The sequence below is a fragment of the Saccopteryx leptura genome, chromosome 2 (genome assembly GCF_036850995.1).
Source record: "Saccopteryx leptura isolate mSacLep1 chromosome 2, mSacLep1_pri_phased_curated, whole genome shotgun sequence".
NCBI lineage: Eukaryota > Metazoa > Chordata > Mammalia > Chiroptera > Emballonuridae > Saccopteryx > Saccopteryx leptura.
In genome coordinates, this window is record NC_089504.1 from 254,973,392 (window position 1) to 254,998,738 (window position 25,347).

At 53.0% G+C, this 25,347-nt stretch overlaps 1 protein-coding gene and 2 non-coding genes across 6 annotated transcripts in view; 2 read left to right on the forward strand and 1 right to left on the reverse strand.

The window, feature by feature from the left end:
• RCSD1 (RCSD domain containing 1) overlaps positions 1 to 20,768 on the forward strand; it is a 53,266-nt gene extending 32,498 nt beyond the window's left edge. For 2 of the 4 annotated variants that reach the window (XM_066371411.1, XM_066371414.1), the window contains exons 3-9: positions 1,467 to 1,568; positions 2,650 to 2,739; positions 6,350 to 6,421; positions 7,870 to 8,073; positions 11,251 to 11,922; positions 12,013 to 12,096; positions 14,924 to 20,768. In XM_066371411.1, coding sequence (XP_066227508.1) covers positions 1,467 to 1,568; positions 2,650 to 2,739; positions 6,350 to 6,421; positions 7,870 to 8,073; positions 11,251 to 11,922; positions 12,013 to 12,054 — 1,182 coding nt within the window. In that variant the 3' untranslated portion in view covers positions 12,055 to 12,096; positions 14,924 to 20,768. The remainder of the gene's footprint in view (positions 1 to 1,466; positions 1,569 to 2,649; positions 2,740 to 6,349; positions 6,422 to 7,869; positions 8,074 to 11,250; positions 11,923 to 12,012; positions 12,097 to 14,923) is intronic. The other 2 variants (XM_066371412.1, XM_066371413.1) reach the window with 2 other exon arrangements.
• Positions 20,769 to 24,545: 3,777 nt separating this feature from the next.
• TRNAP-CGG (transfer RNA proline (anticodon CGG)) lies at positions 24,546 to 24,617 on the forward strand. The gene has a single exon. It is a non-coding gene; the product is annotated as a tRNA-Pro (tRNA).
• Positions 24,618 to 25,275: 658 nt separating this feature from the next.
• TRNAP-AGG (transfer RNA proline (anticodon AGG)) lies at positions 25,276 to 25,347 on the reverse strand. Its single transcript has one exon. It is a non-coding gene; the product is annotated as a tRNA-Pro (tRNA).

Consider the following 25,347-nt stretch of genomic DNA (forward strand, 5'->3'; position numbering starts at 1 on the left):
CCCTGCTCCAACGGGGCAGCACCACGGCAGGACTGATGACACTGCCTGTAGAGAGACACCCGAATCAGAAAGCCCGGGGACACTTTTAGCACAAAACAAAGAAGAGAGCCCAGGAAGTGCGTGCACCTGTGTGTGTGTGTGGGGGGGGGGGTACATGGGGAGGCCAGCTCGCCGCTGGAGGGCACGTGCCCCGTCCTTGGAGGCCAGGAGCCCCAGGGAAAGACAGAGTTGGACCCCCCCAGCTTGGGCAGCGACTTGCCTAAAGAGTGAGTCTGCATTCTATAACAAACGCCGTCATCATGGTCACAAAAAAAGCCGAATGTCTCTGAGACCGGACATTCAAAAAAAAATTATTAAAACCAGGTGGTTTTGTAGGCCGTGTGTTACAGCACCGAGGTGAGGTGGCCACTTCCTGCACTCGCTGACTCACGCAGCATGTCTCGTGACAAAGGGCCCAGGGGAGTGAGCGAAGTCCAGGGTGTGTCCTGGCCCCTCAGGGAGTCTGCAGGCACCCTAAGGGGGGAGCGATCACCGCAAACCGAGGGTCTGCACTGGGGGCTGACCAGGGGCGTGGACCAGCGTGGAGAAGCCTTCTCCCTTCAGCCGAAAGGAACAGAAAGGCTGAGGGCTGAGGCTGTCTGTGACACAACATGCCAACGCCTACCCTCCATCCCTGCCAGGGCTCCCGGGAGGACCCCACCGCCCCAAGTCACAGCAACCCTTCCAAAGGCCTTGCCCTGCACGTTCTGTGAGGGAAGCCATTTTTAATCCACACGACAGCCTCCCGGGGGTGGTGGGTGGGGGTGCTGCTTCTGTCCCTGTCTCTGTACAGAAAGGTCAAGTCACATGCCCCAGGTCACCAAGCTAGTCACAGCTGGAACAACTTGGCAGCTGGATGCAGGCCGGTGAGTCCTCCCCCGCCAGGCTACCTGCCTCTCGTGCACTAGTAATGCGACAAACAGTGGCTGACTGCTTCTTTACCCCCCAGGCACTCGGTCGGGCAGAGAGGACAGGGCACTCAGGTTCGCGTCAATCCGGCGACGGGTACCTGCTCACCCGTTTCGTACACTTAACAACCCCCTCGTACCAGTGCCAGTCACCAGCTCCCCTATCCCACAGACTCCTCCGACCAAGTGAAGGGGACCCCGATGCCATCACCGCTACAAGGAATGAGGCACTCGGGGCCGTCTGCCTCCCAGACCCCCGGCAGCCTCCAGGACGGCGCCCAAAGGTTTTATTGCCCCCAGAACCCAACAGCATGGCTTAACTAATCAGGAACTGGGGTTGACTCAGTGGTTCTTTAAAAAAGTCTTTGCATGTCGGAGCCAAGTGCAAACCGCAGTTCAACGACCTGGTGGTCACAGCACCTCCGCCTCTGGCCACCTTTCACCTGCCTGGGTGCACGCGGACACTGAGTTGAGCAGAGCGACTGTCTTGTTAACCATCGCTTCCCCTTGGTTTGCCAGGAGAGACCAGCGGAGACCAATGCCAACGTGGACAACTCGGCACCCCCCTCGGTGGCCCAGCTGGCCGGGCGGTTTAGGGAGCAGGCTGCATCCGCCAAGGAGGTGAGGCATGGGGCAGGCTTCGGGGAGGGGGCTGGAGGAAGGGGAAGTCTGGGGCAGGCCCAGAGGAGCGGGAGGGAGGAAGCTTGGTAATGACCAAATTAGGAAGAGAAGCCACAAGAGGGGTCCCCCTGAATGTGAGGAATGTCGCCAGGCTGGGCCTGGGCGGGATGTTTCTCAGGGAGCCAGGCTCACACTCAGGGAAGAGGGGGAACAGGGGAGCCCCCACCGCCACCCCGGCCTGCTCTCCTTCCTGGAGTGGGAGCCTGGACCCAGTGCTCCCTCTCTCATCCACGGGTAGACAGGCAGGTCTTGCCCAGCTGTGCCAGGCCTGGGCCGGCACAGAATAAAGACGCCCCACACCCGGTCCTGCCTGGAGCCCAGGAATCCCAGTGAAGAGGGCAAGGAGGAGGCCCATCCTGAGAGGAAACCAGGGCTTAGGAAGGAAAGGGGTCCAGTGACCAACAGATTCTAGAAGAATCCTGCTGGAGAGAAATTAAAAAAAAAAAAGGCATTATAACATTGGAGAGATGCAAGCTAGATTTTCTGGAGTCACCAAGCCTCAGATGCCCACTAGAAGCGAGGGACGGGCACGCCGGGGTGGGGGAGGTCTACCAGCGCCCCACAGGGGCACACGCGGGCATACGTGTCAGGCTTTTTTAGGTGCATAATTTTGAACTTTTGTTTCCTGGTCTGGAAAAAACGGTCCATAATTTCTAGCCATTACGGGAAATGTCCTAAAGGGCAAAGAAGATGTAGCACTGATCAAAGGGGCTGGCAGGGCCTGGAGCCCGGATGCGGGTATGGTCCGGGGGTATTTCAGGACGGTGGTTGCCGCAGGGGAGGGTGCCGCAGCAGAGGATGGCCTAAGAGACTGGAGGCCGCGGTCCTGGTAGCTGTGACATGGAATTCATCAATAGGACTAATGGCCAGTTTCAGGGACACACCCCCTGCCTCATTCTTTCCTCTTCCAGACATCCCTAAACATCCCTGAAGCCATTTCCACTTCCTTCTTCTCCCTCCCTGTTGCCTGACTGGCTCTCTCTTTCTCTGTGTGTCTGTCCGTCACTGTCCCTCCCTCCAGATGCCAGCCAGTAAACCCGCCAGAAGGAAACCGCCCTGCTCCCTCCCCCTGTTCCCCCCCAAGGTAGAGCTGGGCCAGAACGGAGAGGAGGTAAGTGCCACTGACGGACGTGCTGGCTGTCCACGTGCTCACTCGTTCGGACAGGAAGGGGCACATGTTCACACGTTCAGACCCTCGACACCTGTGTGGGCAATTTCACCATTTTAGATTCCTGGAGGGATCTCCCTGACCCCTTCCCCGCTATCTTACTGAGCCTCCCTTGTGATTGGTCAGGGGCAGGAATGCTGTTTTTCAAGCCTGGAAATTTCAACAAAGAGAACAAACAGGCTCTGAGGTTTTACCAACCCCCCCCACCCCACCCCACCCCACCCCTAGTGGCCCCCCATGCCCAGGTCTGCCCTGCATGGCCTTCCCTGTGGAGAATCACCTGCAGAGAGGGCTACACATACCTCAGGCAGAACGTAATGTGAGAACCAGGACTGCCTATTGTTTGGAAGAAACCTGGAGCCCAAAGGAGGCTCCTGGCCTCAGCTAGAAACAACCTCCAAGGCTACCAACACAGTCCCAGCGCTGGGGTCATAGTTCCCAGCCAGCGGATGCAGCTCCAGGCTGTGGGCTCACAAACCATGCTCAGTTATCTAACTGTGGCCAGTAGAGCAGCTTCTCCGTGCCCTCTCCCGGTGGCCCATGAACCTTCATGGTGGTCGTGCCATGGGCATGTCCCTCGTCCCGCATGGGACGCCAGCCCTGAAACAGAACAAGGGAGCCAAGGACAATGCCCACATCCCGCATCACCCCCCCCCTTACTTTCTGGGGACCAGCATCCTGACAGTAGACCCTGGACACCCACGTGAAGTTGACCAAGCTTCATGGCGCCTCCATTTTCTGCCCCTCTAAAGGGAAACAGTTGGAATAGCTCCTTGGTTGTTAAACCTTTTTTGCTAACCCAGGGGTTACACGCAGAAGCCACCAGGTAAAGCAGAAACTCACAGCTGCTCCTGGCCAGGTGGAGAGAGGGTGGCCTCGAGCCCAGTCTGCTCTGAGAACACCCCCCCACACCCCCCCCCACACACACACGGCAAGTAGGGGTCTTCCGGGATGAGACTGCCAAGAAGCAGAATTGTAAAAAAACACACTAAGTTTTTCATCGGGGTCCCCTCCAGCACTCACATCATGATTGGCGGCTTCACGGAGTTACGGACCAAGGTTCTGACCAAACACGAAGCAATGCTTCTCTTTACCAAGGAGACTAAGGGGCCGAGTTCTCCTTGCGACCTCCACCCTCTGGGCTTGGTGTCCCTGAGGGCCTGGACTTGGCCCCAGAGAGTCCCTGCGCCTCACTGAGCCAGCTTCCTTTTTTTTTTTTTTTTTTTTTGTAAAATGGGACAAGAACATCCCCAGGCAGATGATGGGGGCTGAGTGGGGACGTTTTAGTCCCTGGATGAAAGCACGTGAGTCAGGTTAGTCCAGGGGTTTTGGGATCCACCCCATGGGCACCACCGAGCTGTGAAACCGCATATTACAACCACAGGAAGAAGAGCAGGGTGGATTTTGGAGGGAAAGCCCCGCCAGGCCGCCCACGCTGAGGAAGGACATGACTTCCCAGGATCTGGATCTGTGACTTCTTGTCACTCTGAAATTCACATGGATGTAAAACGAGTGTCCGGTTTCGCCTGGCCGGTTGGGCGGCATCTGCTGCCCCCCACGCACACCCACTTTGCTAACATAGCTCAGCCAGTAGGAACCCAAACGCCGGGAGGCAGGACCCGAGTCAGGCCGCCTCTCAGTGTTTAATGCACAGCGCCGAAAGGGGTCTTCCCACCCCTCCTCACCCTTTCCCTTCCCCTGGGCCTGCACAAGCCTGACACAGTGTGGTCAGCGCCTCTAGACCGGGTGACCATGAGTTACCCCTCTTTGGAGTGCACCAGTGGCCAAAAGGTGTTTTAATGTGGCCACAGACTCTGCCTTGTCTGTCTGCTTGGAGAAGGGGGGAGAGCACTCCCCTCTGAAAAATCAGCTCCATAACTTCTAGACATTCTGGGAATGTACTCTATGAACAAGATAGATACACTGGCCCCAGTCACTTGCCTGGAGCCGCTTGTTAAATGGTATTAAAGGAAAAGCTGCCACCTGCTGCCGCTCAGAGGAACTACATCAGCGGCTACACAGGATTTTTGGAGCCTGAGGTGGCTTCCCTTGCCTGTCCTCGGGTGAAGGGGCCAGGCTGATGAAGTTTCCACTCTGTTCAGAAAGTAGTGGTCAGTGGGGGAAGAGGAGAGTTCACAGTACTACCAAGGGTGAGCTTTGTCAGCAAGACTGTAGCTGCAGCTTCGAGAACAGCCGGAGAAACACCAGCTCATGTGCAATTTCCACCTTAAAGCACAGAATCGAGGACAGCCAAGTGTGTGCCGGATGCTCTCTGTACCTGGCATGGACCCAGGTTCCTTGTGAGACGGTGTAAACGCAGGGGGGCCAGAGGCCCCTTGGAGCTGGAGGAGGGTTAGAATCACTGATTCCAGCCCGCCCGCCTGGGTCTTGGTGGAGGAGGCCAGGTATCCATCGGTTCCTGTCAAAGCGGAATTAGAAGGAGCTGGGGACCCCCTGGGCCCCAGCCAGCGACTGCCCCGCTGCAGTCCCCTGTCTTGAAAATGCTGGGTTTTGAAAAGGTCACAGGGGTTTGGTTGAGTCAGTCTCCTTCCTTCCTTCACCAAAATACAGTCATCCCATTCGATACAAATAGCAGAACATCTCTAAGAGGCTGGTGGTGTTCTTCTCACTACGACTCAGGTGAATTTGTCCATGGAGGTGAGTGGCAAGGCCTCCAAACTACAGGAAAATCCCTTCTGTGCGCCCCAGCCTCTGTCCAACCACATGAAGTGTCATCACTGTCACCTCCCACCTTCTCCTTCTTCTCCTTCTCCTTGTTCACCATCACCATCGTTCCCACACGGGAGGACCAGTATACCCATGGAGCCTGGCTCAATAGTTAGGAATTGTGCACAAAACAGAAAGGGGTCAGACTTTCCCCCCCGATAAGACAAAATCAAAGACAGACAAAATTCCGACATACGTTCTTCGCAAGACAGGGAGCATCTTGAGGAAACCCAGCGCCAGCCCGGGGGTAGAATAGATGCTCCCGCCTGTCTGCTTCACCAAAACGGACAGGCCGTGCTTTGGGAAGTGATTGCTCATGGTGGGATTTTCCAAAAATATCATTCGTTCGGGGTGGTGGGGGATTCCCAGGATACCTCTGTCAGGTTTCACTCCGGGTCTGTGGTTTCTTGGTCTGTTTGTGAATAACAGAAAGGGGCTCATTTTGCCCTTTCTGTATGAAATTCTCTCCAAGTGTTGGCTTGTGTTGTTGAAGGCCATGAGGTGTAGAGAAGTCCTCCTTCCAGACATTGTTCCCTCATAATGACCGTGAAGGCGTCCTTCCTGGAACAGGAGACCTCCTGTATTTTGGACATCTGTCCTGCCCACTCTGAGTCATCGATTCAGTGGTCTGTCTTGCTAGGTGGATAGATGGGGGAGGGACGGAGCCGGCCTCACCTGGGCCCTGGTAAGGTATGCGGGCCATCGAAGCTAAGAGGCGAAACCAACTTCCCCTCCTCCTCTTCCCCTCGTGGCTTCTGGGCTCCAGCCAGAACCCTGCCTCCTTCCACCTCACTCATCTGGTTGTTTTGGTCCGTTTGATCTACAGAAATCACCGCCCAACGCGAGCCACCTCCCCAAGGTCAAGGTGAAGAGCTCGCCTCTGATTGAGAAGCTTCAGGTAAGCGCGGCGTGGTTGCCCGTCCCAGCCTCCTACCTAGCTCCCCACCCCTTATCCAACCCCAGCTCTTGTCAACATCTGTATGTTTTTGTGTCACCCAGAGAGTGGACCTCCAGTAACCAGCTAGTAGTGACCACACGCCCTGAAAGCTGAAGACCTCAGCCTACAGACAAAGGGTCCTTTAAATAAGGACCATGTTAAAGTATGAGTTCACGCATACTAACACTGAACAGGGGCGGATAGGGAGTGGGGATGCCTCAAGAGTCTTGTGGGAAAAGGACAGGACAGCACAAGAAACAGTCCAGGAATAACCAGGCCTTCTCCCCCCTGAAGGTCTGAATGTGGCCACAAGCCACGTCAGCCCCACAGAGGGCTGACAGCTGCTCAACATCCCACTGCACTGGCCAGAGTCACTGTCTTAACAGCATTCTGCTGACCCCCCCCCACACATACACACACCAATCCCCAGTGTGCCCAGAGCTGATGTGGGGTGCCAGTGAAGCGTAAGTCCTTGCATTTGAGCTCACAGTCTTGGGGATACAATAAAAGACATACAAGGGAGTAAATACCAGAGATCCAAATGATAACGACCGACCCTTACCGCTCCAGACGGGGGTCTCTCGGCCCTGGCATTATGTTGGCGGGGTCTTCTTCTTGCATGGGGCTGTGTGTGCCTGGAGAGGTGTTTCCCAGCATCCCCAGCTCCTCCCCACAAGATGCCAACAGCACTTCCCAGCAAGGTGTGACAACAGGAAGGTGTCTCCGGGACATTGGTCATCCTCTCCCGAGAGCAAACCCCCACCCCCAGGTGACATCCACTGCTCTAGTGCCATGGACCAGTGCAGCTAGTAATTGTCCAGGGCCTGAGTGAGAACGGTGTGGAATGAAGAAATAAACTCAAAGAGAAACAGGATTGGATCGGGAGGCCTCTGCAATGCCTTTAGCTTGCAAGAGAGAGCTCTCTACCCCCAAATCGCTGTATTTATAGGGCAGAGTAAAGTCATTAGCAAATCAAAGAGATCATTAAAACAAAGTCACATTTCCAAGGCAACCCAAGAATTCTCGCAAGTGCAGAAAACTCCCAGCATACATAACATCTTAACTTCACAAAACAAAGGATAAAAAGAAAACTGCCGCTAGTCTTTCAGAAGAACAAGGGGGTAGGAGGAGAAGAAACACTCCAGCACCACAGCTAACAGGGAGGTGTGGAAAAAAACTTAGCCTTTAGCAACTTTACCAAGCAAGTGAGGTGGGGGTTTGGGCAGCCTGTCAGCTTACTGCCAGTCTCCCACACCCCTGTCCCCCAAAAATCTAAATCACAAGTACCCTGTCGGCTTGAGGTCCCCAACACTCTGGAATTCTGGAGACATACCGAGGCCAAGTCGCCAACAAGCTATAGCAGAAACTCACTTTATCCCTATTTGAAACGTCTCCTCTTTTCTCAACAGGCCAACCTAGCTTTCGATCCAGCCGCCCTGCTGCCTGGGGCCTCCCCCAAGAGTCCCGGGCTCAAGGCCGTGGTATCCCCGTTTCATAGCCCGCCGTCCACTCCCAGCAGCCCCGGCGTGCGGCTTCGTCCCGGCGAGTCCGAGGAGGTGCCCATCAGCTTCGACCAGCCTCCGGAGGGCAGCCATCTGCCCTGTTACAACAAGGTGATTGATGGCTGGGTACGGAGGCTGCGGTTCTGTCTGTGGAAACATGGGTCCCTGGACATTCCTGACCTAGCTCTACCCTGTGTTGTCCACCCCAGAGACAAGAGGACACCGTTGAGCTGTAGTCAGAGCTGCTGATTAACAACAGGGGGGTGTCTCTGCCCTGTGTGGGATCCCAGGGCTAAGATCAGCCGTCTCCCTCTCTGCCAGACTCCTACCCCATTCCCCCTCCAGCCCCCTGTTAAGGGTCACCAGAAAGGCAGGCTTGGGGGTGGAGAGCAGTATCCTTGGTAGGAGGAGGGGTAGGAACTCAGGACTGAACCCACCTACACTGTCATGTCAAAGCTGAAAACCACAGCAAAAGGCCTGCTCGGTGATTCATGTCGGAAGGTGGGCAGGGTCCCTTGGACTTCACACACCCCGTCCTGGCCTGGTGGGACCCCTCGTCAGTGCCCCCGGCATGGGCTCAGAGCATTCTTACTGCAGGAAGAGATCTCGCCCCAGGCAAAGAACATCCAGGGTGGCCCCTCTGCAGTGTGGCCGGGCGGTTTCTGTGGATGCCCGCCTGCTACCCCGTGTGTGATCTCCTTCACCAGACCCCTGGCCCCGCTGGGAGGTGGTAAAGGTCAGAGGCACAGTCCAGCCCAGTCCAAGCAGGTGCCCAACAAATATGGGGCAGAGCCAGGCAGGGGCCAAGATTTCAGGGGTCTAATGCCAGGAAATGGCAAATGGGTGTGACTTTGGAATGATGGGTGGAGAGAGTGGCCTCTTCTGGGCCATTCCAGAAAAATCTATCAGGGAAGGAAAGGTGTAGAAATGGGTGGGGCCCAAGGAAGCAAAGTGGTGGGCAGAAAGGAGGGGTAGGCTCGAGGCTGCTGGCTGGACAGTGAGGGGACATCCTGCAGTCCAGGGTGACAGAGGACAGGGCCCTGGGGACAGCCTTGTGTGTCCCAGGGTGTCAGTGGGGAGTCTGGGCATGGAGCGGGGTGCTGCACCTGGTTCTCATACCAGGGCTTTAGCATTCTGATGGCATCCAGGGAACAGGACAGGTTATTTCTGAACCTAGCCAGCCATGAAGGCTGGGACCATGGTCCGCTATAGGGCTGGCCTCCCCAGGGTCTCAGGAAAGGACCTGGAAAGCCTTCTAAACCTCTGTAAGGGAATCAGGATGGACCACTACCAAACGGAAGTCAGTGGAAACATAAAATGTACGAAAATAAGGTTGTTGTTGTTTTTTTTTTTTGTATTTTTCTGAAGCTGGAAACGGGGAGAGACAGTCAGACAGACTCCCACATGCGCCTGACCGGGATCCACCCGGCACGCCCACCAGGGGGCGACGCTCTGCCCACCAGGGGGCGATGCTCTGCCCCTCCGGGGCGTTGCTCTGCCGCGACCAGAGCCACTCTAGCGCCTGGGGCAGAGGCCAAGGAGCCATCCCCAGCGCCCGGGCCATCTTTGCTCCAATGGAGCCTTGGCTGCGGGAGAGGAAGAGAGAGACAGAGAGGAAGAGGGGGTGGGTGGAGAAGCAAATGGGCGCCTCTCCTATGTGCCCTGGCCGGGAATCGAACTCGGGTCCCCCAACGCTCTACTGCTGAGCCAACCGGCCAGGGCCCGAAAATAAGGTTTAATGGAGGCACGCACATTATCAAAGGACACATGCCTGGCATCATCGGGCTCCTGAGATAAACATTCCCACTGACCCTCTGAGGGGGTCTGGAGGGCCAAGGGGAGGCCTGCTTCTCAGGGGTACACAGCTGCCTGGGGAGGAAAGGCGCTTCTACCAGCTCTGCAGGGCACCTTAAGATGCGGCTTCTGGTAACGGAGTTCCAGCGAGGAAAGGACCCTGGCTGCTCAGCTTTCCCAGGGCTGGTCAGCTTTATGGGGACAGGAAGGATCCAGCTGGGGAAGGGGAGGAAGCTGGCGACCAGCTCTCCAACTCTGCCCCCCCCCCTTACCGAGGTCCCTGGGCCAGGGCCGGGCTACCAGCAGGCCCATAACCCTCTTCTTGGTTGGGTTCAACCTTTGTCCAAGTATAATTTTCAAAATGTCAAAACGTGCCTCTTCTACAAAACAGGGATAGATTTTTATTCAGCCAGTCCATTTACAAGGACACCTGCCAGATAGTAAAACTCACTCAAAGAACAATTGAAGAACTGGTTACTTATCTATAGGAGATGTTAAAAACCAAGGTTAGAAGGAAACAGCTACAGTAGACACCAAACCAATGACTGTTAACCAGGTAATAAAACCATAGGTTACCTTTTTCACTGGATGGAAGGCATGGCATCTTCAAGAGACAGAAATCTGCAGGTTAGCCTGACCAGGCAGTGGCGCAGTGGATAGAGCATTAGACTGGGACACAGAGGACCCCGGTTTGAAACCCCGAGGCTGCCGGCTTGGGTGTGAGCTTACCAGCTTGAGTGTGGGGTCACTGGCTTGAGTGTGGGATCATAGACATGACCCCATGGTCACTGGCTTGAAGCTCCAGGTCATTGGCTTGAGCAAGGGGTCACTCCCTCTGCTGCAGCCCATCCCCCACATATGAGAAAGCAAGCAATGAGCGAACTAAGGTGCTGCAATGAAGACTTGATGCTTTGCCTGACCAGGCGGTGGCGCAGTAGGTAAAGCGTCTGACTGGGATGCGGAAGACCCAGGTTCGAGAACCCGAGGTCGCTGGCTTGAGCGCGGGCTCATCTGGTTTGAGCAAAAAGCTCACCAGCTTGAGCCCAAGGTTGCTGGCTCAAGCAAGGGGTTACTCGGTCTGCTGAAGGCCCGCGGTCAAGGCACATATGAGAAAGCAATCAATGAACAACTAAGGTGTTGCAACGTGCAATGAAAAACTAATGATTGATGCTTCTCATCTCTCCGTTCCTGCCTGTCTATCCCTCTCTCTGACTCTCTCTCTCTCTCTCTCGCTGTAAAAGAAAAAATTAAAAAAAAAAATTAAAAAAAAAAAAAAAGACTTGATGCTTTTCATCTCTCTCCCTTCCAGCCTGTCTGTCCCTCTCTCTGTCTCTTTCCACAAGAAAAAAAGAAATCTCCAGCCAGTGGTCCGTCCTCCTCCCTGATCCCTGGGCAGGCCTGCAAAGCAGATGGGGTGACACCCAAAGAACCTGCCGTTTCCTCATGGTCTTTCTGACAGGTTTGGGGTAACCTTCTTTTAACACCCTCTTCCAGGTGCGGACGAGGGGCTCCATAAAAAGGCGCCCTCCCTCCCGCCGGTTCCGGAGGTCCCAGTCGGACTGTGGGGAGCTGGGAGATCTCAGGGCGGCAGAGTTGTCCCAGGAGAACGGTGCCCAGGAAGAAGCCGGGGACGAGGTGTTCCTGTCCAAGAGCAAGGCCCCAGACCCCCCTCCCCCCGGCAAGGGGGAGGGGGGCAGAGAAGGCAGGATGGCCCTGGGGTCCCATGAGAAGCCCCCTCTGAGGAGGACGCCCAGCAGGACGGAAAAGCAGGAGAAGGCCCGGGCCTCAGAGGACAACCCGCAGCCCGAGAAGGCTGTCCTGGATGCCCAGGGGGAGGCTGCCCAACTAGCCCAGGCCCCCCACACAGAAGCAGAGAACAGGCGTGGGAGCCCCGAGGAGGAGAACCCGCATGCTGAGCCGCAGGCCGAGGTCTCTGCAGTGGAGGAGGAGAGGGCCACAGGGGAAGAGGAGCCCCCACAGCAGAGCCAGGACACAGAGCGGCCGGAGGAGGGGCCTGTGGGGCAGGGGACCCTCCTCAGCGCCCCTGGGGAAGCCGAGGGCAGCCTCACCACCGAAGAGGGAAAAGGCCATGGAAAGCAAGAGGAGGGGACCGCTCCGGAGCCACGATGCAGCCCAGGGACCAGTGGTGAGGTCCCCAAGACAGAGGTAGGTGGCCCTGCTCCTTCGCCTGGGAGGGCCGGCCCGGGGCCGCGCGGGCCTTGGTCACCTGTGGGGTTCCTTTTGGTCCTATCCCAGATCTGCCCAGTGCACGGTCATAAGGGCGCCAGACTGAGATGAGCTGTCGCTGATGCTGAGACAGGAGGACAACAAGAAAAGGAGGCATATCTCATGCTCTCTCAGGCTTCCTGCTGACTCAGAGGTCTGGCGCCGGTCCGGGAGCCAGACTCCGCACAGCTCCCGGACGGGTGCCCCTGCGCCTCCACTGAAGGTGCCGGGAGGCAAACACGAACACTCGGTGCTGTCGTGGGACCAGTGTCTCCCTGGGCACATGAAAGACAACAGAACAGGGCAGTGGGGAGGGGACCTCCTAGGGACGCCCGCCCCAAAGCATAAGGAGGGAGACATTGAGTGTGTGAGGAGGGCAGGAGGCAGCAGGAGAAGCTTCCGGCAAAGGTGGCTTTTCAGGACCTGCGTTTCCTCACGGCTGTCAGACCCCCAGTGCCCATGAGGAGGCTGGTAACTCGGGCCCTATATGGACCCAGGCTGGTGGGGCCTCACCTGCGTCTTCCCCTGGCGCACACACCCTACCTGAACTCACCTGCCTGCCTCAGGGGCAGAGCCAACCCTGCTGGGACCCAGAAGTTCCACAGAAAAAGCCCCTTGTCCTATTCCCTATCACCCACCCCCAGGCTCAGCAACCGGGTCACCCTCAGGGCTTTCCCTCCCCTTTCCATTCGTTCGTTTCTTTGTTCATTCCTTCGTTTGTTCATTCACTCACTCGTTCATTCCTTCGTTTGTTTGTTCGTTCATTCATTCATTCATTCACTCACTCAAAACATCAGTTCCCTGACATGTTAGCCTTTTATCTGTGTTTCTGCTTCCGTTTCTCCTGTTTGTGTAGTCCATTCTCCATACAGCAACGAGAAGGGCATGTGTGTGAGTGTGAGCATGAGGGTGTTTAGATCATTTACTCATTGCTAAAATTACTCACCTCCTCTGTTAGTTTCCTGGGGTGACCATAAGTTAAATCAGCGCAGCAACAGAAACGGATGTCTCACGGTTCCGGAGGCTACCATTCCAAAGTCAAGGTGTCGGCAGGGTTGGTGCCCTCCAGAGGCTCGGAGTTGGGAGTCTGGCTCCAGGCCTGGGCCCTCACTGCTGGTGGAGTCTGCATTTCCTGGTAGTCCTTGACTTGTCACGCCAACCTCTGCCTCTGTCTTTACCTGGTGTCTCCCTGTGTCTGGGAGTCTCAACCCCCCTCTCCCGTCTCTTACAAGGGCACCAGTCACTTGGGTGTACCACACAACTTCAATCCAGAATGTTCGCATCCTGAGATTATGTGTGTGTGTGTGTGTGTGTGTGTGTGTGTGTGAGACAGAGAGAGGGATAGACAGACAGGAAGGGAGAGTGATGAGAAGCATCAATTCTTCATTGTGGCTTCTTAGTTGTTCATTGATTGCTTTCTCATATGTGCCTTGACTGGGGAGCTACAGTAGAGTGAGTGACTCCTTGCTCAAGCCAGTGACTTTGCCAGCAACCTTGGGCTTCAAGCCAGCAACCTTTGGGCTAAAACCAGCGACCATGGGGTCATGTCTATGATCTCATGCTCAAGCTAGCGACCCTTCACTCAAGCTGGTGAGCCTGCACTCAAGCTGGTGACCTCAGGGGTTTCAAACCTGGGTCCTCCATGTCCCAGTCTGATGCTCTGTCCACTGTACACTGCCTGGTTAGGCTCATCCTGAGATTCTTAATTATACCTGCAAAGATCTGATTCCCATATAAGACCACACTCACAGGACTGGAGTTTAGGATTAGCTATATCTCCTAGTGGGATACAACCCGGTACATGTCTCTGCCCCCTTGTCCCATGGCTTCTCGGTGCCCTCAGAATCAAACCCCAACCCCTGGGAGGCCCTGCATGGCGGGGCCCCTGCCCAGTTTGCCCTGTTTCTCCCCTCCCCTTGCTCCAGCCACGCCCGTGGTTTTTGTTCTCAGATACAGCAGGCTCACTCCCAGCTCAGTGTCTCCTCCCCCTGTCCCATGTTATCAGCATGGTATGTGTCACCTTTCTAAATTTCCTTCTTTTCCCATTGTCTCTCTCTGCTCTTTCCCCCACTGTGTCCCCCTGCACCTGCTCCAGACCCCGGAACATGGTAGGTCTTTTACAAAATGTTGAGCGAATGAATGAGTTTTAGCAGAAGAGAGAAAAATTGCTTGATGCAAAGGAAATAATCTCTACAAACATGACCACAGGTATAAGAAGGTTTGATGTGTTAGTGGGGGGGAGGGGCTCCTCAGAGGGTGTCACATTTTTTCCGCTCCAACTGGATTGGAGAGAAGCAAGTATGAGTCCCAAAGACTCACAAGGTATGACGACAACTTGTCTGTTAGGGGGCTGAGTCCTGGGCAGGTCCTAAACACAGAGGAAGCGAATGGTAATATTGTTCACATGAATTTTGAATCGATAGCTATTTTCCTGTCCTTGTACTCACGGGTCAGTCTTTTATTCTCAATTCTTTCTGCTCTTTTCCATTTCTATGCTGGCCAAAGTCTCTGAGCGGTGTTTCAGGGTAATAAGATTGAGTAGGTAAGAAGCTAGGGCAGAGAGGATGTGGGAAGCCGGGCATCAAAGAAGAGGGCAGTATCACCTCGTAGCTGAGGGCTTAAGCTCTGGTCCCTGAGTTTAAATCCTGACTCTACTGCTTAACTAGCTGTGTGACCTAGGGAAGTCACTTGACTTCTCTGTGCTTTAACCACCCCCATTGATAAAACAGAGCTAACAGAAGGACAACCTAACTCATATTGCCTTTGTGGAAAATAAATGAGTTGAGGCATGTAAAATACTACACCAGGCACATATCATTATTATTACTATTACTGCTACGATGGCTACTGTTGCCTGATCTAGCATCCCTGAGGAGAGATATGTTGGTGTCAGGATTTCCCCACTCTCTTCCCAATTCATTCTTTCCTCCTCTGTTCCCAGGGTGACACCTCTGTCCAGGACACTAAAATGTAATGACGAACCTATGGTGCCTTGTGACAAGTAGCCAGAGACGTCTCCTTGGAAGTAGCAGCCACAGTGGTGGCAGCAAACGAAGCCATCACAGAAGCAGACTGTGGGGGGAGGGGTGGGGGCTGGAGTCAGCCTGAAGACACCAGGCCACTGTTCCTGGCTTCTACCTGCCCCAGACGGACACTGGACTTTTATTAGCTTGAGTTTGTATCCTTTGATGGACTTGGTTAAAAAAAAAAAAGTTATTTAAAACAATTCACTGTGGTGACAATTCCCCAGGGATTCTGGCCAACCTTGGGGGTCCAGACCCTGTCCACACCCACCCATCCCTGCAGCTGACCTCAGGAGTGGACTCTGATGTAGCCAATCAGATTTAGGGTAAAGTGACAGCCAGGCCAGGAACTGAAGAAAACAGGCGGCTGAACCACTGACTCCTACAAGATACAAAAAAGACCTTCAACTGGATCAAGACAACCTTTCGGCACGGTCCAAATTTCAGCTGGTAAACCAATTTTTAAAGCATTGGACTGGGAGAGCTTAATGATAGAAAGAAACATAAAATAATAATAATAATGCATGTGTTGCAGCGGCAGGAGCTTTTCTGGTCCTTTAGTAGCCTTGCTGTTGACACACTAAGAGGTTATGGACTCAGCTCACCCCCTCCCCATCGGGGAGGAGGAGGGTTAGGGTTAGCAGCTCCTCGGGGACTCCCACGAGCAGGCAGAAAGTTAAGGGGTTTCCAGGCTCTGCTGCATTCCTGCACCCTGAGGAGGATGGCTGCCCTTTGATTCACCCTGGGAGGGGGTCATTTAGTTTGCACTTTCAAAAGGTGACCCTGGAGCATGGGTGAGAAAGTTCCTGGGAGGTTCTCTGAGCTCTGGGATGTGCACATGACAACATAATAAAAGCATCCTCCCTAAGCTTCCCAGGGAGGGAAGCTGTTCTCAAAGGGAAGCCAGGTTCTCCTTCCCAACTCAGGAGGATTAGGGACTGAGTGGGGGTCTCCAGTCCCTTCTTACCATGTAGCACTTGCTTTTATATGCTGTTGGAGGGGACAGGAGGCTTCGCAAGGAACAAGGGTGAGGGTTTGCGGGGGGCTGACTCCTAGCCTCTGCCCTCTTCAGGCACTCCTGCTGAAAGAGGCTAATCCAAATAACTGAGTCATCTTTAGGGTTGAGCCTTCAGAGGTGAGGCCGTCCCAATGTGCTGACTCGGCAATCAGGGCGGCTGTTTCTCTGGAGGTCTGTGAGACCACACTCTCTCCTCCGACTTCAGAAAATCATCTCCCGAACTAAAAAGGCCTTAACTCACCGCTGGTACCTCAGTGTTCCCACCCCATTTACAGTTCTCCTTCCTGATGCCAGTATAGTGCTAATATTTGGGATATATGTGTGTGTTTTTTTTCCAAAACTTTTAAAATATAGTGCATCTTCTAAAACATGTAACCGAGTGAAGACTGATACTATAATATAATAAGCTTTGTATTTTAGCAGAGTTTCAAAGGCGTGGAGTGTCCGTTATTTCGAGGTCTGTATAATATCTGTTTATCTAGCTATCGTCTATCAATCATCTGTGTAGATAGCCATTGGCAGAAATGTACCCCGCCCCCTTCAACAAAACATGGTTACAGGGTTTTATTTATATATGTCTCTTCGGGCTGTTTATACACTCACACACAGACCCAGACATGAGTTATGTGAACATGTGCACGGTCAGGAGAGTGGGGGGACAGACAGGGGAAGCTGTCACTTCTTTAATTTAAGAATGGAATGGAACAGAAAGTGTGGGGTGTGGATGTGAAAATAAAACTCAGTTTTTTCTTCCAGGAAGGTCTGTATCTCATCTTAGCAGATGAGAAGGGAGAGATAAAAACAGACCAAAAGTGTGACTTTGAAGGAGCCATGTGGGATGTGTCAAAACACTTTCCCCTCTCACAGGTTCCTCTTAGTCACTGTAATTGATCTACTTTGTACAATAAAACACAAAGGCCTCCCTCCCAGGCGTTGTTACTGTGATGGGAGAACTCATGGGGTACAGGACCCATTCTCTGCTGCTGCTGCAGCCTGGCCGCTTAACAGCTCCCTTTCCCCAAAATGTGTCGCACCTGCATGGTTGATACTGGAATTTCAAACCTGGAGATGAAAGAGCCTGACCAGGAGGTGGTGCAGTGGACAGAGTGACTAACTGGGACGCAAATGACCCAGGTTCTAAACCCTGAGGTTTCCGGCTTGAGCGCTGGGTCACTAGCTTGAGCAAGGGGTTACTCGGTCTGCTGGAACCCCGGTCAAGGCACATATGAGAAAGCAGTCAATGAACAACTAAGGTGCTGCAACAAAGAATTGATACTTCTCATCTCTCTCCCTTCCTGTCTGTCTGTCTCTACCTGTCCCTCTCTCTGACTATCTCTCTCTCTCTCTCTCTCTCTCTCTCTCTCTCTCACACACACACACACACACACACACACACACACACAAAACTGGGGATAAAAGAAATCTATGTGTGCCTTAGGGAGCACCCAGCCAGGGTCCATTCAGGATTTCCTAATCGGCTTGAAAGAAAACACCGAGTTTTGATACATACATATATATATATATGTATGTATGTATATATGATCAATATTTATTTAGATGTATCCATACAGTTTACCCTTTCATCAAACTTTCCTTCTTGTCCCTCTGATTTTCCATCTAGGTTCACCTTACTTCTGCCTGACGACCTGTCTTGAGTACTTCCTTTCATGCAGGCCTGCTCGTGCTAATTCTCTGTCTTGATGTCCAGAGGTGCCTTCCTATCCCTTTTTCATTCTGAAGAATGTGTTTTTCCTGGCCATAGAAATCTAGATTGTCAGCTACCTTCTTTGAGTGCTTTAAAATATTCCCTTTGTCTTCTGCCTTCCATTATTTTTATTGAGAAACCAGCCACTGGTTTAATCCTTGCTCTGCTAAAGGTGATGTCTTTTTATTATTGTTATAAATTTTATTATTACTGCAAAAATGCTGCATCTTTCTTCCTTCATCCCAGGAATAATAAATCGCACTTGATCATGGTGTATGATCTTTTTAATGTATTGCCAAATTCAGTTTTCAAGTACTTTGTTGAGGATTTTTGCATCTATGTTCATCAGGGATGTTGGCCTATAATTTTCTCTAAAACACATACAAAACACTGATTCTTCAGAGTGACAAGGCGAAGGAGAAAAGCCAGAATCATCCATCCACTCCCTCTGTAGTCCAGTGTGAAGTTCAAACCATGTCCTTCCTTGTGCAGAAAGGGGGACAGGGTAAACCTTGGGTGCTTTGAAGGGACTGTCCCACGTTTAAAAGGGGGCTGAGATGCCATCCCAGCTGCATGGGAAACTAGGTCACCAGATGTCCAAGAGAAGCCTGCTGGCCTCAGAGCTCCAGCCACTCTGCTCCCTGAGCTCACCCTGCCCATGGCCTCACTGGTCACACTGGTTTCAGCCTGTGACCCGTCGACCAGACACTCAATAAATATTATGTCAAATAAAGGAATGAATGTCTGAACAGGTGACCAAGTCATCACCATCTGTTGATTCTTGGGAGTCTAAAAGTGTAAGACAAGCAAATGAATGCAAATGAAGGAGCCCAACTCAAGCTGGCTGGTGAAAAACAGAACTGTGTCTAGTTCAGAGTCAGTCTCTCTCTCTTCCTCTCTCTCTCCCCACCTACATACTGAATATAAATTAAAAGAAGGAGAAAGACCTAAACATGATCACCCAGGCCACGTGAGAGATACCCAGGCCACGTGAGGGTCTGCATCCCTCCGGGCTGGCCGTGTTCTCAAGCAGGCTCCTCCTTCCTAGCCCGCAAACCCAGTGGAGGGAGCTTATTCTTTTTCCGAAATAACTGCGGGGGAAATGCTACAGAGGCTTTCTGTAGGCCCCCCGCGTGGATCACAGAGGTCCATATCTGAACCAGTGGTTCTGACCGAGAAGACGCAGCGGTCAGACTGGCCAGGCCTGGGTCCTGTACCCTCTCCTTGGCACGAAGGTCTGGATGAGTCAATGCTATTTAATCGTCAAGGACTGAAGAGAAGCAGCGGGGTGCTCCAGGTGAAACAGAGGCGCTGTTCCCAAAAGAAATGATGCTGGGTAAGAAAAAACAATAAAAAAGAAAAAGTATGTTTTTAACAGGCAATAACCTGAAACACCAAACTACTATTCCATTGTTCGCTGAAAAATTGAATCTTGTTTGACTCTATTCAGTTCTAGTCAGTGCCGTGCTCTGTGGCACAAAGTAGCAGGAACAGAATGTCTCTACAGGATGCAGGAGCAAATGGCTTCAGAATGTCAAGAGGATGGAGCAAATTTCAAGTGCTGCTCAAATACATAAAACAATTCGTCTTCATAAGCCACCAACTGACATCAGGCTTATTTGTTCTGTAACAAGGTACTGCCCAGAGCCCACCGGTCACGGTCTGGTGTTCCTCACTGTGCAGAGCCCTGGGCATTACAAATGCTCGATGTATATTTGTTAAGCAATGAGTAAGTGATGTGGTTTTCAAAATAGTATTGTTTTCAACATTTATCGCTGCCCAACCCCTCCCTCATCCAGTACCAAGGGACTGAGATGCCATCATTAGCAATGGACTCCACGGGCTCCTTTCTTCCTTCACAGCCAAAACACACATCCTGAGAGCGGTCATGGTTTGAGCCTCCTTCATCCTTACACCTGGAGTGGAGCTGGTGTTTGAAGCCCTTCGCAGAGGGGGCAAGAGAGAAGCAGAACAGGACATACAGAAGTCCAGGGGCAGGAGATCTACTTTTCTCATTTCCAGTCTTGCGTGGGGCGACCCAGGCTCCCATGCAGCCCCGGGATGTCCTGTCCAGACCAGAGTGGCCGTGGGTGCTGAGGGGACCGTGACTCCAGGCCTGCCCTCAGATCCCAGGAGAGCCGTGGGAACGCTGGAGAGGCCCCGCTGTGGTCAACCAGGCAGGAAACTGTGGTTCTTTGGGACTTTTCAGGGCGGGGAGGTGGTGATGAATACGTTAAAGTATATGCCTCACGGCTAAGAGAGCCACAGCATAAAACCATCCGCCTCAGAAACGGGAGCAAAGAGACCTCCTCCTCCACCTTCTCCTAATCCTGGAAGGTTGTGGGCTTCCCCCTGGGAACAGCCAATGCCCAGATCCTGGCACAGCTGCTGAGAGGAGATGCTGTGAGGGAGACATGGAAAGGGGCTAGGAAACTCCCATGAGTCATGACTCTGGCCCTACATGCTGTCATACATAAAAATAAGAGAGAACCACTGGCTCTTGGACAAGCCTGCAATGTCAGTCCTCACACTCATCAACTGTTTCTGTTCAAATGGAGGGACACATGGTCTGAATTGCTCTTTAGAATTCAGAAATAAGGTTTCTAGGATGACTATACAGCTGGTACTCAAAGGGTGGTATTACCAAGAGGCAGACAGACACTTATTCCCCTCCAAGGAAAGGACAGGACCCCCAACACTAGTCACTACTGTTGGGCTCTCTAAGGAACAGTGGGTGCTAGGTGGAACCAGGCACTGCCCTTAGGGGTGACAGCCACAGCCTCACTGACCACCTCTGGAAACACAACAGGAAAGCAGGAAGAGGACCTGCTTTGCATTACACACAAGGAAACACATAGGTTTCTTTTCTTTGTGATTTAAAAACGTTTAGTGCCTGATGAACACTAGACTTACTTGGGCGGTGGGGATCACTTCATAAGGTCTATAAATGTCTAATCACTACGTGAACACCTGAAACTAATATACTATTGTATATCACCTATAATTAAAAAAATTAAAAATAAAGGTCAAATCATCTTAATTCTTCTCGCTATAAAAGCAATACACCTTTATTTTAGAAAATTGGTAGAGGAAAAGAAAATATTTTAAGTCAATAAGAAATTACTCCTGCCTGACCAGGCAGTGGCGCAGTGGATATAGAGCATCGAACTGGGATGCGGAAGACCCAGGTTCCAGACCCCGAGGTCGCCAGCTTGAGCGCGGGCTCATCTGGTTTGAGCAAAAGCTCACCAGCTTGAGCCCAAGGTCGCTGGCTCAAGCAAGGGGTTACTCAGTCTGCTGAAGGCTTGCGGTCAAAGCACATATGAGAAAGCAATCAATGAACAACTCAGGTGTTGCAATGCGCAACGAAATACTAATGATTGATGCTTCTCATCTCTCTTCGTTCCTGTCTGTCTGCCCCTGTCTATCCCTCTCTCTGACTCTCTCTCTCTGTAAAAAAATTAAAAAATTAAAAAAAAAAGAAATTACTCCTAAGTACCCAGAGATAACTAGTGTTAATATTTTATGGATTTTCCTCTAGTTTTTTAATGCACATATCCGCATTTTTTTTTTATTCTTGGTTGTTAAAAACAACTGGAATATGACTCTACACAATTGTGTATCTTTCTTTTTCGTAACATACTATCCCCAGCCTGTCTTCACAAACAATCACAGTTTTGATCGTGGGAACTAGACAACTTGTCCTGTTCACCCAGTGACATCCAGAGCAAGACCAAGAGACCAAGAGCCCCCAGGGGGTGGGGAAGTGGGAAGAAATGCAGGTGTTCTGGTGTGAAGCCCTACTTTTTATGATCTAGACCTTAAATTCCTATCACTTTTATGAGCTTATGCATTCTCAAAACTCAAAACAAGGTAAAACTTTATCAATAAAAAAACAGAAAGGGTTGAGGCAACTCTAAAAGCTCATTCCTGACGATTTAGGGATTGTAAAATTCAGAGGAAAGGATGCACTATAAACTTTTTTAAAAAAGGAATCAGAGAGGGGAAACACATTGCAATGTTTTTAGTAAAAAAAAAAAAAAAGTAGCTGAAGCTATCACCAGACATTAGCCTAGAGTCTGGGATAAAAAGACACCAAGTGTCTGGATCAGGTCACAACTTGCCATGGGCAAAGCAAATCTGCCCTCCCTGACTTGCAGTGACCTGCGCGTCTGTCAGTCAGCGAGGGCCTCACCCCAATGAGACTCAGCACAGCTGATAGGCCAGTCCTAATGTGCCAATTCAGCAGAAAGGTCCCTTTGAACAGCAGACCCACCAGACAAAGCTGTGTTCTCACTTCCAAGGACTAACCATTCCCTGCCAGAGCCACGTGGCTATCCTTCATATCTAAACTGGTTCAGAATTCAGTGGTTAAGCAAACATCAGTCATCAAATAATCACTAAGCTCTCACCATAAGTGATTTAAAAAGCCATTCATGGTTTCAAGGCATCAACCTCTATGTCATCTGGGGGGTTATTCTAATCATCTGCTAGCGAACCTACTCTTTTCTAACTTCATTAGGAAATTAACTTCAAAGATTGCATCCTGGGTTTCAATGTTCTCTGAGAGCCTTTTAGTCCTCAGGGGCTTCCACCTCACTTGCTAAGCAGCCAGGCCAAGCTCCTTGGCACAGAACTGCATGGACAGCCAGAAGAGTGGTCATCCCTTTGCACATGCCACTCTGGGAGCGTGCCCTAGGGAAACTGTGTAAAACACGGGGAAGCATACACGCTGCTGGGTCATCCAAACAATATCTATACCAATGAATTGTTGGACAGTAGAAGAATAATTAAGGCAATTATGCTATCGTGTCTTGATGGAGTAGTTTGAAATCCTTAAAATAGGAATGCGGGTGTAGGAAATTCAAAAAACAACCAGTAACAAAAATCCTTGCGAGTAGACCCTGGCAAAGGGAGGAGAGGTCCCCAGCCTTGCTATGTCTCATGACACAGGCATTGAGTGGAGGGGATGTCCCCCAGCACCCCCAAGAGCAGGACGCAGCTCAGGCCCGGCAGCGAGTCCCAGCAGCGAGTACCAGCGAAGCCATAGTCTCGCAGGGCAGGCAAAACTCAGACTGCTCAGGACCTGCTCTGATGAGAGCTCCTCCTTCCCGGATGTCACTCCTGAACCCACCTTCAAGCTACAAAAAAGTGAGCTAAAAGCAATACCTGGCTCTCAAACCCTAGCTCAGCAGAAGGGAGAAAAGTGGTTTCAGGCAAGAAGGAGGGGACATCAATACAGTTTTATGTCCCTCGGATCAAAGCAAACTGAGGGCTGGAGCTGCCCACTCTAGGCAAGTTCTCCTATTCCAGGGAACAGCAGGCCCTGAGAGGCCACAGGGCCAGAATGGGGTATGGCAAAGTTTTCTCAGCATTCGCTCTTTGTTTCCAGGCGTTTTCATTTCTCTCCCGGTCTCTCACTCCCCAAGGTCATGAGCTTTGGTCCCGACGTTCTATCCCAGACTGGCAGCCCTAGTCCATCTGCAATGGGGAGGGAGGGAGGGAGGAGAGGAAGAGCAAAGAAGCCTAGACAAGCGAGACCTCTCCAAAAGTGAGAAGGCAAAAGCACCACCTGGGCCACAGAGAACAGTCTGAGCAGGATGCCAGGTCCGGGTTCCCTTGACCCTGAATTAAAGGTAGCCAAGGACGGAAAGGGGCTTCAGCAATGAGGCCTCCGCCATCCGAATACAACCGCTAGGAGGGAGATGGGGGCCTGGGGAAGGAGGAACGCAGGAGTTGAAGCAGACAAGGCTATGGGGGAGCCCGGGCGGGAATCGTGCACTGGGGAGAGCCTGCGCCGCTGCTCCGCGGGGCTGCGAGGCCGCAGGCCTTCAGGTGGGCTCTGTGGGGCGGGAGGAGCCAGGGCGAAGGTCCCGCCCACTGCCGCGATTCCTCCCGTCCTTCAGGCCAGCAAGGCGCCCCCCTCTGCTCCCTCCTCCACCCTATTCGGCCCGCCTTCCAAGACCGCGGGCGGTCCTAAACCGGTGCCACCACTTCTTGCCATGGGGCCTTAGTGAGCTATATACTTAACGTCTCTGCGCCTGGATCTCCTCATTGCAAAACGAGGATACCTAAGGGTAGATTGTTGGGCAAGTCTAGTGAGTTCCCTGTGTGCAAAGCTCTTAAACGAGGACAGGGATCCGTGATGCACGTTAGGGGAAAACTGGCTTTAATACTCTCTCCTTTGCGATCGCCTCTCTCTACCCTTTTCCTAGCCAGGATGAGGCGTGTCCTTCTCTGGCCGGCTCTCCCCATGGACTTTTCCAGACCCGCCCACCCGCGGGCGCCGCCTGGGGGCGCAGAGTGGGGGTGGGCACCGGCCGCACGTCCGGGGGCGCGCTAGGGGGATGAGAGGAGGGTGGGGAGCAGGGTGGGGAGCGGGGTACAGATCAGGCGCACTAAGCAGGGTCCCAGCGGAGAGTGCTGGGTGCTCCCCGCAAAGAACGAAAGCTGGCGGCGGGCGTTCGGCGGCGTCCCGGGGCGTCGGAGAGGCCCTGCCTGCACCCTCCTAGCCCGGGGTCCCGGCGCGCGGCTGCCGGGGAGGTGGAAAGGCAGGGAGACCCCGGGCTCCCGGCAGGCGGTTTTCCGGACGGTGTCGAGCGGCGCGGGGCCCCGGGAGCCGGTGCGACAAGCCGCCCGGCTCGGCGAAGCGCGCGCTCCCGTGGCCCCTGCTCCGCGCGGCGGGAATGGCTCAGCACCCACCCGAGACCCGGGGAGCGAACTGTCCGGGAGGGTCGCCTGCCGGAGTCGGGATCGAAGGAAGGCGAGAGGCAGGGCAAGGCTGAAGGGAGGCGCCGGGAGCGTCTTTGCCGAGAGCGGCTCGTTGGTCTAGGGGTATGATTCTCGCTTCGGGTGCGAGAGGTCCCGGGTTCAAATCCCGGACGAGCCCAAGCTCTTTCTTTTTCCTCTCCCTTTCACTCTGAAACTGAAACTAAAAAACAGCTTTTTCCTCCCCCACTCGGCCCACTTAATGGTTTAAATTCAACTACTCCGGCCTGGAGCTCAAACGCTGACCGTCTTGATTTTGAGAAGCAAGGCATCAATCAAAGGAGATTGATTCGTACAATATACGGTGACCGTGCGTCCGAGAGTGTGGCATGACAATTGCTTTAAAACAGACGCCTCGTGAGGAACCCAGACCCACCCAGCACCTCCCAACTGCAGCAGGGGGTCCCGGGGGACGGCGAGCCGAGCTCCTCCAGCCGACGCCCAGCCCGGCGGGTGGAGGACGTTCCTGGCGGGGACCTGCGGAAAGCGCACCCCGCTTGCGGGCGACCCTGCGCGGAACTTGGCGTACGCCGCACACGCTCTCCACTCCGGAACCGGCCCGGGTGGGGACCGCGTCTGCAGAGGGCTACATTGCCAGCACGCTTCTCTACGTTGTCACGTTACATCTTTTCGTGGTATTGAAACGTCACGGGTGCTTTCGATTCAGAGAGCAAACACAAAATCTCGATTTAGTGTTTTTGCAACAACACATATTACATTTGTCGAACCTATTCCAAAATTAATAGACTCTAAACTGTTTAATTCGCTAAAGGAAAAGTGGGCTCGTCCGGGATTTGAACCCGGGACCTCTCGCACCCTAAGCGAGAATCATACCCCTAGACCAACGAGCC